The sequence below is a fragment of the Ictalurus furcatus genome, chromosome 6 (genome assembly GCF_023375685.1).
Source record: "Ictalurus furcatus strain D&B chromosome 6, Billie_1.0, whole genome shotgun sequence".
Taxonomy (NCBI): domain Eukaryota; kingdom Metazoa; phylum Chordata; class Actinopteri; order Siluriformes; family Ictaluridae; genus Ictalurus; species Ictalurus furcatus.
In genome coordinates, this window is record NC_071260.1 from 27,191,150 (window position 1) to 27,207,628 (window position 16,479).

General features: G+C 38.0%; 1 protein-coding gene across 1 annotated transcript in view; it reads left to right on the plus strand.

Annotated features, from left to right (window-relative positions):
- The window catches only part of pfkla (phosphofructokinase, liver a), a 24,638-nt gene that overhangs the window by 1,295 nt on the left and 6,864 nt on the right, over positions 1 to 16,479 (plus strand). The window contains exons 2-17 of the mRNA XM_053627398.1: positions 2,669 to 2,742; positions 3,350 to 3,427; positions 3,852 to 4,041; positions 5,391 to 5,556; positions 9,550 to 9,594; positions 10,531 to 10,639; positions 10,876 to 10,971; positions 11,087 to 11,179; positions 11,490 to 11,615; positions 12,495 to 12,559; positions 12,707 to 12,770; positions 13,673 to 13,819; positions 14,704 to 14,774; positions 14,887 to 14,974; positions 15,079 to 15,231; positions 15,449 to 15,613. Of these exons, the coding sequence (XP_053483373.1) occupies positions 2,669 to 2,742; positions 3,350 to 3,427; positions 3,852 to 4,041; positions 5,391 to 5,556; positions 9,550 to 9,594; positions 10,531 to 10,639; positions 10,876 to 10,971; positions 11,087 to 11,179; positions 11,490 to 11,615; positions 12,495 to 12,559; positions 12,707 to 12,770; positions 13,673 to 13,819; positions 14,704 to 14,774; positions 14,887 to 14,974; positions 15,079 to 15,231; positions 15,449 to 15,613 (1,730 nt within the window). The remainder of the gene's footprint in view (positions 1 to 2,668; positions 2,743 to 3,349; positions 3,428 to 3,851; positions 4,042 to 5,390; positions 5,557 to 9,549; positions 9,595 to 10,530; positions 10,640 to 10,875; positions 10,972 to 11,086; positions 11,180 to 11,489; positions 11,616 to 12,494; positions 12,560 to 12,706; positions 12,771 to 13,672; positions 13,820 to 14,703; positions 14,775 to 14,886; positions 14,975 to 15,078; positions 15,232 to 15,448; positions 15,614 to 16,479) is intronic.

The following is a 16,479-nucleotide window of genomic DNA, read 5'->3' on the forward strand; positions in this document are numbered from 1 at the left end:
AAGATACAAAGTAACTTTCCAGCTCATTATGGTTTTAAGGTGGTATTTGTGCCCTAAACTGTGTGCCATGTGTTTTACAAGGCCTATTTTACAAGCCAAATACTACTATATATTAACTCCAGGTCGAGTTCTGCTATTACACACTGTGTATAGTAGTATGCACTTTGTACATGTAGCCATGGCAACAGCTAGTGACGAAGCTTGTCTACTTGCTACACAGTATGGAAGTGTGTGTTTGGGAAGTGAGGGCGTGTCCATCTGTACGTGCAGTCAGACATGTAGGCTACTGTACACTCAACATCACACTGCATTGTTCACTTATTATCAGATGAACACCAGTAACGGTGTTCCATTCAGTCTGAAACAATCAGAACATAACCTGAAACCATCTCCAAAAAGTGTTGATGTGGAAAATAAATCACTGTGAAATATAGGGTCTCTTGGCTACCCCCAATTACCCCAAAACAAAACAAAACAAAAAAAGTAGAATCCATCACCAAAATTCTAATGATATCAACTACAAATACCATTACAAACCATCAGCTGACCATTAGAAACATTATTATTTATTGGTCCTTAATGGTATCCACCAGACATAACATCACCAATAGAAATCAACAAATTAACAGTAGAGACCCACAGGGACCATTACAGTTTCCATTAAGCCAATAAAATCCCCATTATAACCATTCAAACCATTACATATTCTATAAGGGTTTCTGTTTTGTTTTGGGGACTAAACTGTACCTTGTTGCTGAGAAAGCACATTCATGGATACATCTTTTTGCCTCTTTAGTTTGTACATGGAAAGGTGCATTTTTGCTCTAAAAAATAATTAAAGGCGGTCCTTAGGTCCAGATCATCCATCCATCCATCCATCCATCCATTTTCTGTACTGGTTATCCTACACAGGGTCACAGGGAGCCTGAAGCCTATTCCAGGGAACTAGGACAGGGAGCCAACCCATCGCAGGACACAATCACACACACACTCACACACTATGGACAATTTGAAAATGCCAAATCAGCCTACAACACGTGTCTTTGGGGGAGGAAACCGGCGTAGGTGGAGGAAACTCCCGAAGCATAATTTTGTTGTGTTTTTTATTCACTTTGGATGCCTCTATTTTTGTTTGTTTTTTGGACTGTTACCTTTTGGGTCAATTTGGATGTATATCTTTTATTTACTTTAATATTTATTTATAGTTAATATATATTAATATTTAAATATTTATTTCATTTAAAAAAGTATAGTACATTTTCATGGTACAGTCAGTACTGTTTATTTTTAACAAAGTTCAATAATATTTTACTTTGAGTGTTATGTTTCCATTCAGTATCAGTTTTAAAAATTATCGTTTGATTAATCGGTTATCGGCAGGTAACTTAGTTATCGGTATCTGTAAAATCCACTGTTGGTCGAGGTCTAACAGGGAGAGCATGCATACTCCGTGCACACATTCAAACCCCCAACCCCAGAGGTGCAAGGCAAACGTACTAACCACTAAGCCACCGTGCCCCCCTTGGTCCAGTCATATATTTTCAAGCTGCAAAATGGTTGCATTTCCAGGTGAAAGGTACATACTAATGACACAAAGATGTAACCTTGTCAGTACAGTCCAAGCAACAAGGATAGATACAGCTTAGCACCTTTTTCTCTAAGATTGTGACATAAACACGTTTCTCTGTCTGCCACTAACCAGTGAGAGAAGTTTGTTGAAGGCACTAACACCATGGGCTATATACTGTATTAAGTCAACATTTATTCTCTTAAGCACTCAAGATGTCAAATTAATTAAAATCACTTCCCTAACGCCTCCTGTCAAAGTAAATCCGGATGTGATTACGTCTCAGTGTCCCACGGGTGAAGATGCAAAAAAGGAGTTTATGGGTCAGCTGTTTAAAGGCTTCTTTTTTCTATTATTAAATACTTTTAATTATTAAGTAACCAAAGTGCAAAGAAAGCTTTGCTGCAGTGAGCTAAAAATGTCACGGTAAAATCTAAGATGGGGTTTAAGAGGTGACCAGCATGAGTTATAGCAAGGGTATAATAATAATAATAATAATAATAATAATAATAATAATCTAATATGCAAATTCCCTCTGTTATTACACGTGGGAGAGGGGGTTTGGATGTCTTTAGTGTGTATACTCATAATATCTGGAAACTGTTATAAGATCAAGTGTAGATGCTTCTGTGGCATTCATTCATAATTTATGTAATATAATTTAATTCTTGCAGAATCACCACATCATGTAATTCAAAGAAAGAGTGAAACAGATCAAACTGACACAGAATTTACTAGATGTCCAGCCAAATAAGTAGTCTCTAGGTAATTGTGTACACAATTGTTAACAGCAACACATATGCTGCATTTTGCCTTTTTAGGCAAGTATTATTAAAGGATTAAAAACATTAATCTTCTTCAAAATAAGTTCTGAGTGACGAAAACGTGCCCATTACATTTTCATTTATGTAAACGGTGAATGCTTTTTCTTACCAATGAATCAGAACGTAATCCAAGCACAGAGCTAAAGATGATCAGAGAGCCACGATTAAACACACATGCTGGAGTAAGTGCTAGTACTCAAGAGTGCTACAAACAGTTAAACAGTGAATAATAAGCTTACAATAAAATGAATGCTGTGTCTTGTTTCTCCTGTGTCAGGTATGAACGCCGCTGTCCGTGCTGTCACTCGGATGGGTATATATGTTGGAGCCAAGGTGTATCTGATTTATGAGGTATCTCCTAAATCTGCTAAATGCTTTTTCCCCTTACCTTTTTCATAACTTTTAATTAGAGAGGAAATGAGGGCTCAGAATAGGATCTGGATGTTTTGGGGTTTTTTAGGTTAGACTGAGGTAGGCATAGGTGTTATGACGATATGATGATGATGATGATGATGATGATGATGATGATATTGCAATAGATTAGCATGATTATATATTCTGTGTACTGTCGCTATCAGCAGTGATCTTAAAACTCCATTATTACAAGTAACTGATTGAAATCTATTTAAATATGTTTTCCTCAATAAATTCGTTCATAACATAACCCCACTGTTTTGTTGCAGTTTGTTTACAAAACAAAATATTGCGCTATTGTTTGTATATCATAAACACAACTCGAGGCTAGAGACTTAGCCCACAGATTTTGTATCATGACGTTACATTGGGTATGGTATACACTTTGAATATTATAAATGTACGGAAATGACCCAAGTCATTTGATCTTCAAAATTGAAGATTTTCCATGTCCATGTAATTGACAATGTAAACCATGTATGGTAACACACATGGCCTGTTTGATGCTGGCTTAGCTGTGATGTGCTGTATTGATGTTATGCAGGGTTACCAGGGTCTGGTGGATGGGGGAGACAATATCAAACTGGCTCACTGGCACAGCGTAACCAACATCATCCAGCTGGTAAAAATCACTTTATGAAAATGTTCTGTCTGTGTGAACTCTTTTTTTTTTTTTTCTTTTTTTTTTTTTCTCCCCTTCTCCTAGTTAATATGTTTTAGTGTTCCATTTGATCATTTACTCTTCATCTGTACATGAATTATACAGATTTTAGAATTGAATTTACAAATACTGTTGACTGAAGATTTTAAGAAAGCATTCTACACAAATATGATTTGCTTCTCAGTCGAGTCGCATTAGTTTCAGTGTTGGCACACCTAGCTTGTTCATCTGTCTGCACTGGCTTTGGTGGAAAGCCTCTATAGGGTTAGATTGTTTAATTCTGCTCACTGCTGCGTGGAGAACATGAGAAAGTAGCAACTTTTTAATTACACTGGATTGCATGAATGCGCTCGATTTGCTAGTTTGATGCAGATCTTCTCTTCAGGGTGGGACAGTGATAGGCAGCGCCCGCTGTAAAGCCTTCACCACACGGGACGGCCGCCTGGCTGCCGCCTTTAACCTTGTGAAACGAGGGATCACCAACCTCTGTGTGTGTGGAGGTGACGGCAGCCTTACAGGAGCTAACATCTTCCGAAGCGAGTGGAGCGGACTACTCGCCGAGCTGGAAGCCAAAGGTACACACTAGTCCTGCGACAGACAAACCCATACTCATTCAGATAATCTTCTAGTTTTCTACTATCTACTCCAAAAGTCTACTGCGATTGGCTCGCTGGCATCAAACGTCAAATCCAGAAAGACTCTGTAAACCGTATCCATCCTGACTTGATGAGTGGCTCTCAAGGATTGATGATTAGCACTGTTTCATTCACTCACATTGAAAAAATGTCCAAAAACTGGCAGAATGGCCTAGGAAGGATTTACAAGTACAACCGGTGCTAATAAATTGGCAGCCAACACTTCATCCTTAGAGTGAGTACTGCCTCTCATTACCCTACATTTTGCAAGCTAACACTTTCATCATCTCTGTGGATTCATTCCATCATTTCCCCAGTTTCAAGCCATTATTTGCGATGAGGTATGAGGGCATTTCAGTTAAAAGCAGCACTGACTTATCCAAATACAAGGTGCAAAAATAACAGCAATGGCCAAAGGTCTCTATTTTGACATAAGTAAAAGGAATAAAACATGCCAGAGTTCACTGTTACAGGTGTGGTGCTTCATTTCTACCTGAAATGGAGCAATTTGCCAACACTAACTAAGACATGTCGTCATTTTTCGAAAGCTTTTACATTTACATTCGATGTTGTGAAATATCTGCATAACAGTTTAGTCTGTGCTATCACTTTCCTATCACTATAGCCGCTCTTTTTTTTCCTCTCTTGAAGATAATTAGACTAAAACTGTCACTTGTCATGTTTCCGAGAAAGAACATCATCTATCATGAAGACTTTCCTGTGTCAGAAAACTTTATGAAGTTACCGCTTTAGTTCTGACTGCTATAAAGCGCTGACACTGGAGACTCCTTCTAAAATCCTTCACCATATCGACACATTCAGACCAGTCAGATTTGAGAATTCCACAGTGGTGTGGTATACATTAGAATCATTAGGCTTGACAGAATGTTAAAGGTTTAGCGTGCAATCACTTGTAATAATCATACGATTTAAAATCTATTTTAGAAAATCAAATTTACAAATGTTCATTTTTTTGGGCACATAAAAATGCAGCATGTAAAAGCTTGTCACTGTTCTCATTACAATTGCAAATTTACAACTGCTCCTATAAAACGCGAAGTTGTTTTAAGGGCCGCACTTGTTCACTGTGGCTATGTTTAGCTGGCATTATTCAACAGCTTGTTCAGAGCTTCACAAGAATTTTGCTCAAAGCACACTTGTGACACCCATCTCCATTAATAGTTCAGTATTGTTACAAAACAGACTGAATCAGTAGAGCGGATCAAAGTAAAGTGTTTTTTTTTCTTAACAGGCCAGTATATATGCACTGCTATTGTTCTCCTTTCTAGGCAGGATCTCTGCTGAGACGGCAAAGCAGTACAGTCACCTAAACATCGTGGGTTTGGTGGGTTCCATCGATAACGACTTCTGTGGTACTGACATGACCATCGGAGCAGACTCAGCCCTCCATCGCATCATCGATATCGTGGACGCCATTTGCACCACCGCTATAAGGTTAGCAGCTCCACTATAACCGCAGCCTGGGGGAGAAAATAAAGCAGGAGGTCCAAATATGAACATGACAGAATAGTAGTGTGTTGAAATACGCCAACATTTTTCAATCTAATCTCTACCCACTGTATATTTGTGTATGTTTCATCACCACAGTAAATTTTAATAATGAAAAAAAAAAAAAAAACACAAACATTTACTCAAATAGTCACACCAAATAGTCTTGGCCCAAATCTGCAGAAAATGTGTGCTAAGTCTGAAAAATTGCAAGCTCCTCCGAATTTTGCGGAGTTTCATTGATTTTGCGTTCATTTCCTGGAGGGACTGATTTACACGTTCCTGAGGGTTTTGTTGTATCCATGCACTAGAAGACCAACACTACTCTGTTGTTAACGTCTAGCTGCACCTTCCACCTTCTGAAAAAGTAGTCCCATTTGTGAAAGGAATGAATTACGTAAGGAATCATTAATTTCAATGTAACCATAAAGGGAAAAAAAGTATAATGTGGTGTTTTTTTTAATAAACAATAAACTGCAATTAGCATTAGCTGCTGTGGTATAACAGGAATAAAACAATACAGGGTGTGTTTTTGGGAAAGTAATCAGTGATTAGGTGGTGTGGCCTGACAGGAAGCAGAATTACTGTAACTACAACATTGATTATTTTCTAATAACACCACATCAAGAAAGGTTCTGTTTCTCTCATACCACAGAAATTTGCATATTGCATTAGTTTTATTTATTAAAGAATGGTATGTCTTACTGTTTATCCTTTGTAGCAGCTATAAACAGCAATTCCCTTACTTTCAGTAGAAGTTAATGGGGGGGGAAATGTAGTTATTGTGTTTTGTGGTTTTCCCTGTAATATCTTCCATCCTTAGTTTTTCCCATATCAGTAAACTTAAAGGAACAGATTTGCCTTATATTGTTACAAATGACTGTTATACTAAAGACTCTTTCCATAAATGTTAATAATAATAATAATAATAATGTGTTTTAATAAATAAACACCTCTTTAGAGAAAACTTCATCATACCAATGATTATACACATGTTGAAAGAGCACATTTTGTAATCTTATTATTATTATTATCATTATTATTATTATCAATTTGATCTATGTATTATTATTTATTATCGGAGTTGGAATCCCGTCTCCGCCCTGTGTGCATGGAGTTTGCACGTTCTCCCCGTGCTTCGGGAGTTTCCTCCGGTTTCCTCCCCAAGTCCAAAGACATGCATTGTATGCTGATTGGCATTTCCAAATTGTCCGTAGTGTGTGAATGTGTGTGTGATTGTGCCCTGGGGCAGGCCCCAGGCTCCCCCGCAACCCTGTGTAGGATAATCAGTACAGAAAATGGGTGGATGGATTATACAAGTCCTTGTGAATTGGCTATAAATATTCAAATGAACGCATTAATATAATCCTGTGATTTGACTCGTAGCTGGAACTTCTGTCAGAGCTGCTGTTATAGAAAATTGACCATCTGACCAATCGGATTTGAGAATTTAGCACCTCTGTGGTATTAACATATCTAGAGCTTTAACCTTGGACCCAAGTATGCAAGTGTTTTGGAAAAATGTGTTTCACATAAACACATTACAGGGAAACGTGACATTTCTTTCTACAGATGCAGTGGATAGAGACTAGGTTGAAAATGCTGGCATGTTCCTTTAATTTATTACATTGTGTGCAGAATGGAGGATCACAGCACATGAAAAACATTCTCTCTGTAGTTGGAACATGGGCATGTGACGTTACATAATCTCTTGAAGGAATGCACCTTTACCCTGGAGTGACAAAATATCTTCTGAGTCTGACACAGCTGTTTGGTTTCAGAGAATGCTTGTCTGAACATGCCCTACTTTTACCATCTCCAACTGAAGATTCACTGATATGCAGTTAGGTTGTTATAAACACAGAGATTTATGACTCTAGAACACATCAGTTCCTAGGTGAAGTTTTACATGACGTCAACCGACAACAGGAGGTAGAACTCTAAACTAACTGGATTGTTTAAAGATTATCAATGTTAGAAATATTTAGTGAGTCAGGGAACTTTGGCACGACTGCATCTCGTGTAGTATTTATGTGTTCATTCTTTTTTTAATTCCTTTTTATTTAAGCACATCCAATAAGTAACAGATGATTATACAGATGTGATTGTACAGCATACTGTATTTTGGCTGATGCATAACAAGATTATAAACAGCAAGAAAGGACTAAAATTAATGGAGTGTTGCATGCTAAAATCCTATAATGTCTGTTATTGGAGACTTATGGTAATACACTATATCAGGGATTCCCAAACTTTTCCAGAGCAAGGCCCCCCAAATGGCATTAACATTTGACCGAGGCCCCCCTTTTGCAAGATGTCTTTAAAACACATTAAAAATACAGACTTCTGAAAAACCCCCCCTTTTTTTTATTAATTCTTACATCTTTACATTACATTACATTAGGAATTGATTGTGTGTGTGTGGTTGTCTGAGAGTGAGAATTTATTTTTCACACCAAATTGTTGAAGCCCCCCGGGTGCCCCCTGCTGGCCCCCAAGGGGGCCGAGGCCTCCACTTTGAAAACCACTGTACTATATGATTAAAAGTATGTGGACACATGACCATCACACCCATATGTGGTGCTTTCTCAAACTGTTGCAACAAAGTTGGAAGCATATAATTGTATAGAATGCCTTTGTATGCTAAGAGGCCCAAACCTGTTCCAGCATGACAATGACCCTGTGCACAAAGTGAGGACGTAGTTTTCCACGGTCGCACTCTAAAAAATGCTGGGTTATTTTTTTCTACCCAAACGCTGGGTTGAGACTTTTGGGTCATTTAATTGTGTTATTTTCTCAGTCTTGGGTAGTTTTGTGTAACCCAACCACTGGGTTAGTGGCTGGGTCGTTTTCACTGACAGTTGAATCAACGCATTCCTCTCCCACCCTGATGCCTCAGCCCAGCTCCTTGGGTCAAATCAACTCAGCACCACCTGTTTGAATTCGCCTCAGGTGGAGGTAGCGGTTTTCACACGGACAGACTGTTAGATTTATTTGGAGAAGGTTTGTATCAATATATTTATCTATAAAACCGTTACTGTACACTAGAAAAAGCAAAAATGTGCGATAACAGTCCAGTTTACATGACATTAAATGCACCGTTATCTTCATTAGCTTTTCTTTGATCAAAATCTGATGTTTTCGTCTTAAATATATGACTTATTTGAGTCATTTACTTCAAAGTCTATATAAACACCACTTTAGCAGCTCTAGCAATACATTTCTGAACACCTTCTTGTGTATAAATAAAGGAGATACCATGCTGACGTATTTGTTTATAATGTGGTGTATTTGACATTTTCAAAGGGTAAAAATAACCCTGAAAATATTTACCTTTTATGAAATAAAATTAACCCAGCATTTTTGTAAAAATTAAACTATCCTTTTTTTTATTTGCTGGGTTAAAATTAACAACTCAACTTGATTGGTTAGTTTAGCCCAAAATGGGTTCTGTCCTATATTGACCCAGCTGTTGGGTTAAATCCAATTTGGGTTGTTTTTAACCCAATGTTTTTTTAGAGTTTGGAGTGGAAGAACTTGATTGTCCTGCACAGAGCCCTGACCTCAACCCCACTGAACATCTTTGGGATGGACTGGAACACTGACTTTACCCCAGACCTCCTCACACATCATCAGTTCCTGACCTCACTAATGCTCTTGTAGCTGAATGCACACAGCCACGCTCCAAAATCTAGTGGAAAGCCTTCCCAGAAGAGTGGAGGTTATTATAACTGCTAGTGGGAACTAAATCTGGAATGGGATGTTCATCAAGCACATATGGTTGTAATGGTCAGGTGTCCACAAAAAGGACTTTTTTCAAAAAGTGTTTCCAAGTCACCAGTACAGAAAAGATGTTTAATGGTTGTTTAATAGAGGATGTTAGTTGATTAGATAATTTCTTTCACTAATGAAGCAAATCTCTTTCCAACTGTTATGCAGCCATCAGCGCACATTTGTCCTGGAGGTAATGGGACGACACTGCGGGTGAGTCATGTCTCAGTGCTGCTGTACAGTTTCTGTGAGAAATACATGACTGACACATGATTGATGTGCCGTGAACACACCACTGAACATGAAGTAAATTGACATTCATTCAGCCCTTTATAATTTAGAAAACACACCACTCATGCCAGTGCATAAAGTTATGTTAACATGATTTTTATTTTATCATGACTAGAAGTCAACCGATAGTGGATTTTACCGATACCAATAACTAAGTTGGGCAGTACCTGCCAATAACCGATTACCGAAAACTTAACATAACTTTTTACAAAAATAAACATTACTGATTCTACCATGAAAATGTAATGTACTTTTTTAAATGAAATAAATATATGACTATATATATATATATATATATATATATATATATATATATATATATATATATATATATATATATATATATATATATATATATGTATGTATGAACTATTAATAAATATTATTGTCAATAAAATATATACATCCAAAATGAATCAAAAACACTTCAAATAGCACAACAGTATTTCTCAGGCAAATACTTTTCCACAGCACTGTAGCTTAAAATATTCAAATTGCTTGATTTCTAAGGTTTTCAGTGTTTAAGAGGATTATTAAGCTCTATAGGCATTATTAAAAAGATAATAGTCATTTTTGTTAACAAGGCTTGTTCAGAGTTCTTGGGTTTTTCCTCTGTTAAATATACTTTTTCTGAGTAGTAATAATCATAGATTTACCGTAAACAAATTAATGATTATAGATTGGTTCACTAATATGCCTTTACAATAAATAATGTGTTTTGAAATGAAAATGAAAATTGGCATAATTAAATAAATAATGAAAGAAAGAAATATTATGTGCTGGAAAATGTTTGAATGTTAAAGGACAGCACTGTGTGTGTGTGTGTGTGTGTGTGTGTGTGTGTGTGTGTGTGTACAGATATCTGGCTCTGGTGTCTGCGTTAGCGTCTGGAGCAGACTGGCTCTTTATTCCTGAAGCTCCTCCAGAGGATGACTGGGAGGATGTTATGTGCACTCGGCTTGGAGAGGTGACCGAGCACAATACACCCAAGATCTATAAATAAATAAAAATCAGCATCGATTCAGTTTCAACAAAGTAATCAAATCATATAGATTTCCTCACAGACAGACCTGGATTGATCAGCTGTCGGTTTTTGCCATGTTTCAGTCATGGCTCATAAGTCTTCGGTTGTAGTGCTTACAGTCGTGTGTGTGTGTGTGTGTGTGTGTGTGTGTGTGTGTGTGTGTGTGTGTGTGTGTACAGAGCCGTAGTAAGGGTTCCAGACTCAACATCATCATCATTGCTGAGGGAGCAATCAACAGAAAAGGCGAGCCCATCACTTCCAGCTACGTCAAAGATGTAAGTACTTTAAAATAATCACCAGCATGTAAAGATAAAGATCCCTTTTGCTTACATTATTTAAAATATATATATATAATAGTAGGATAGTAACATGATTTCTGTGTGTGTGCAGCTTGTTGTAAAGCGGTTGGGCTACGATACCAGAGTGACTGTTCTGGGCCACGTGCAGAGAGGAGGAACTCCTTCAGCCTTTGATCGAGTACTAGTAAGTAATTTAAACTGAATTATAGAGATCTCCATATTTAAAGTCTGGAGTAAGTAGTTTAGTTGATTGAATCATTTCTGTAATATTTAAGAGCAGAACATCTAAAGAAATGCTATCAGCCAAGGCATGTTTTATGTGTTTAAATGAAATCAATCAAAACTAATTTAATCATAAAGAATAAGAAGCTAGTATGTATGATGTACATAAATGTGTGAGAGAAAGTAAAGATATATTTTGTATGTGAGAGAAAGCATTATGAAGAATTATATTGTGGTACATTCTGAGCACTGGGCTGTGGTTGTGTTCCTAGAGTAGTAAGTTGGGAATGGAGGCAGTGGTGGCACTGATGGAGGCGACTCCTGATACCCCCGCCTGTGTGATCAGCCTGTCCGGTAACCGGTCGGTGAAGCTGCCCCTCATGGAAGCGGTGGAAATGGTAAGACCCACACAAAGGATAAGTTTACTACATGAGCTTTTTTAAAAAGTTGTGATGTAATTTACTGAGTTTTTGTGCTTTTTTTGCTGAAAACTTGTTGAATCGCACGTATCGCACAGGGGGGGCGGAGGGGGAAGGGTTTGTGATGGACTGGCATCCCATCCAGGGTGTATTCCAGCCTCAAGCCAAGTTTTCCCAGAATATGCTCCTGATCCACTGAAACACTGACCAGGATAAAGTGCTTACTAAAGATGGATGAATGAGTGAAATAATATATTAAAATTTTTTTATAGCTAGCTATACACTCTGGCAGCTGTGGCTCAGGTGGTAGAGCGGGTTGGCGGTTCGATTCCCGGCTCACATGACTCTACATGCCGAAGTGTCCTTGGGCAAGACACTGAACCCCAAGTTGCTCCCTATGGCAAGTTAGCGCCTTGCATGGCAGCTCTGCTACCATTGGTGTGTGTGTGAATGGGTGAATGAGACACAGGGTAAAGCGCTTTGGGTAAAAGTGCTATATAAGTGCAGACCATTTACCATTTAGCGTTGCATTTCTGGCTTAAAAGTACATCAGCCCTAGGATTTACGTTCAGTCTCTCAGTTACTATCAAAGAATTCAGTTCACTGAGCTACAGATGTCCGATAATATTTATGAATCTACATGGTGTCTGAAAATCAGGAACCAGTTATTTAACTACATTATGTAACTTTATATTTATTATTTACAACATTTGCTCTACATGTTCACCATGACACGCATCATTTTTGCAAATGTTACTCAACATATTTGGATCAATATATTTTGCTCAACCAGTCCTTTACTTTTTGGACACTCTGTATTACTATACATTCATGCAACATCTCCTCATTTTTCCCCAGACTAAAGCGGTACAGAAGGCTATGAATGAGAAGAGGTTTGAGGAGGCCATTCAGCTGCGTGGAAGGTAAGACTTGTTATGAAATCCTGTAATTCTGTGAACAACACAGTAACACAGGACCCAAACTTGGTTAGTAGGCCCCTTGCTGTGGTTTATGATTGTGTATATGAATGCTAACAGTCTCAAAAATAACAAACATTATGTTCATTTCAGGAGCTTTGCGAACAACTGGAGCATTTACAAGTTACTGGCGTACCACAAGCCTTCTCAAGTCATGGTAAAACTTTAGATGTGCCAGCAAAACTCTGGGATTGTTGGGACTGTCAACATGATACGAACATCTCAAATGTTCTTTAACAGATTTAAAGAAACAGTATGCTTTTGGAAGCTATTTTAGTTAGGTATGTACATATGTGTGTTGGTTTGTGTAAAGGCTTTAGTCTCTAGCTCAGCGGTTCTTAACCTTTTTGTGAGTGTGACCCACTTTTAAGAATGACACTGTTTTGTGACACCGACCCCCCCCCCCCCCCCATAACGTTTCAAGTAAATGTTTTTCCACAATCCCCAGGTTAAGAACCGCTGCTCTAGCTGGATTGTTAGTGACTACATTGGGCCTGACTGATAGCAACTATAAGGAGCTAACAATTCTAAAAATTATTTAAATACTTTTAGTTAAATAAGATATTAGGCTCAAATAAACAACAGGAATAGCAATATAGTATGTAATGTTATAAACTTGTAAACTTATACAGTAAGTAGTCTTTTGTCACTTGAAATCAAATTTAGATTGTGTTCTGCCATATTGTTGAAAGCTCAAAAGTCACTTCCTGTGAGTCTCTAATACCCAACCTTCAAATGCCCTACACTGGTTATTGTTCGAAATATCATGTTCATGAATGCAACTTAAAGAGACCTTGTCTGTGCTCTATCTGTGTGATTTCTGCTATAAGTGCTGATAAGTTTGTGAGTCTGATCTAAGATTTTTTTGGCCAACCTTTATCAGTCAGGCCCTACTGGATAGGCATTAATCTCTAGACTCTCATCTTGTTTTGTGTGACACTAATACCAATTATATACTAACTACTAAATAAGTTGCCACTAGTGCAAGGTGAGCATAGCTTTCAGAGACAAGTCGAACAGAGTTTGGTGTCCGTGCTATAGTAGATGTCTTTCGCGCAGAGCAACTTCTCAGTGGCCATCCTGAACGTGGGTGCTCCAGCAGCTGGGATGAATGCAGCTGTGAGGTCTGCAGTGAGGGTGGCACTAGCATCTGGCCACAAAGTCTACACTGTTCAGAATGGATTTGAGGGTCTCGCCAATGGAGAGGTAAGGAACTGAGACTGAAAAATAATCTGCAATGATTTAATTGTTATACTTTTGGGAAAGCTTTTTAAGACTATAGTGATAACTGCACAGATATTCTTTACTATAGCTCTGACAGTCACTTCCCCACGTATGGTACATTTACACTGCATTGGGGGTGGGTGGGGGGGGGTCACTATAAAACAAGCAGGTTTAGCTCTCCACAGAAAAGCGTTCCAGTGAAACAGCGGTTAAAGCATGTTGCCTAGATGACAGCTTTGGGGTATATTTGTGCGTTTTTTAAAAACACAGTTAAATTCCAAATGTACTTATGTCCCGGTGATGGAAACTTATTAAAACCATTTATCTCCTGTTCGATGAACATTTTTACTGGGCTATAAAAAGTGACTTGAAGTTGTTGCTGTTCTGATATAATCATGTTTTCAGTAATAGTTGCTATCAAACTGCTGTCTGTCTCCTCCATCTTTCACTTCACTGATTTCAGTGTGGAGAGCCTGACTGTGAGCATATTTGTGACTCCTAAAACAATCTGATATGTCCTCTGTTTGACAATATTTACTTCTCGTTTACATGAAGTTGATAAATCCTCTTTGTCATGATGTCAGGTTTTTACAAGTGAAGTGGAAAAGACTTTATGCACGTTGTGGAGGCGGGGGCGTGGTCAGATTGCGAATGGAGGGCGGAACCAGGAAAAGTGAGTGGTAAGGATCTACACATGTTACAGCAATCCCGCAGAGATGTAGATCCTTACCACTCACTTTTCCCGGCTCCACCTTTCATTCACACTTGACCACACACCCCGCCTGCACATAAGTATACTACAGTGAGCTTAAAGTACAATGTATTTACAATGTATTTTACATACATAACTCCTTCCCTGTGTAAAGATTAAAGAGATTTCTTGGAGTAGTGTGGGTGGTTGGACCGGTCAAGGTGGCTCAATTCTGGGGACTAAACGGTTAGTTAATAGAGCATGTTTATTATTATTATTATCATTATTATTATTATTATTGTTATCATCATCATATGATATTCCAGCCATGACTGCATTTTGAATGTTATCCTTCCAGAACCCTACCCAATACCTGCATGGAAAAGTTAGTTGAAAATCTTACCAAGTACAGCATCCAGTCACTGCTAGTAATTGGTGGCTTTGAAGCAAGTAGCAATATATTCTTGGTTATTTATATATATCTGTACATTTAAGACATTTAACACTGGTGGATTGTTTGCTCAAACCCAAGAGCTCTTTTATTCTTTAGGCCTATGAAGGAATATTAGAGTTGTATGATGCCAGGGGGCGCTACAACGAGCTGTGCATTCCCATGTGTATCATTGCTGCCACCATCAGCAACAATGTCCCTGGGACTGAATTCAGTCTGGGTGCTGATACTGCTGTCAATGCAGCTATGGAGGTGAGTGCTATCCTGTTCAATTAGTTATTTACTCAGTTAGGTAACACTAAAGCAAAAAAAACCTCGTTTAGACATATATGTATGCAGTCACAAAGCTGTATATCATATCATAAAGTAGTACACATAACACTATTAAACGGATCACAACCATAAATGTATATATGTGTGTGTGTGTGTGTGTGTGTGTGTGTGTGTGTGTGTTCCATTTAACCATCAGAGCTGTGATAAGATCAAACAGTCAGCTACAGGAACAAAGAGGAGGGTATTTGTGGTGGAAACCATGGGAGGATTTTGTGGATACCTGGCAACCACCACTGGCATTGCTGTGGGAGCTGATGCTGCATATATATTTGAGGAGCCTTTCAATATCCATGATCTGAAGGTGAGATTTTAATTATACTTAAAAACCAACTCCAGTAGTCCACTGTCCTGCTGTACTCTGTATGGGTGGGTAAACCACAGAAAGACGCTGTCCGATAGAGACATGACAATAGAGAAGTACATTTTGCATATTAATTCCAGGTGCTGAGTGCTGCATTCAGGAAATAGGAAACAATTAATGCCAAACGCATGTATAAATAAAAAAAGTCTTAAAGTAGCTGAAACTCACAGCTAACACACTCTGCAGCAGTTTTCCAACAAGTCATATACAAGTTGTGTTTTAATACTTTAGTTACCGTTATAGTGTTTCACCACCACAGTAGATACTGGTTTCTTCCTGATTCTTATTTATACTGGTAAACCTCAGCATTTCCCTGAATTGATTTATATCAATTTTAAGCTAGTCAGGAAACCAAAAACAAAAAAACTTGCACAGTGGTGAAATCATTTTAGCTCTTAAAGGTTAGATTAACTCTACACTTTGCTTTCTACAGTGCCCTCCACTAATATTGGCACCCCTGGTAAATATGAGCAAACACGGCTGTGAAAAATGGTCTTTATTGTTTAACCTTTTGATCTTTTGTTAAAAAAAATTCACAAAAATACTCTGCTCTCATGGATATCAGACAATTGCAAATAAAATACAGGTTTATATATATAATATTATTTATTTATTTATTTTAAATATAGGTGTGCAACAATTATTGGTACCCTTTTAGTCAATATTTTGTGCTACCTCCCTTTGCCAAGATAACAGCTCTGAGTCTTCTCCTATAATGCCTGATACCTCATTAGAGAATACATGGCAAGTGATCTGAGACTGTTCCTCTATACAGAATCTCTCCAGATCCTTAAAATTTTGAGGTC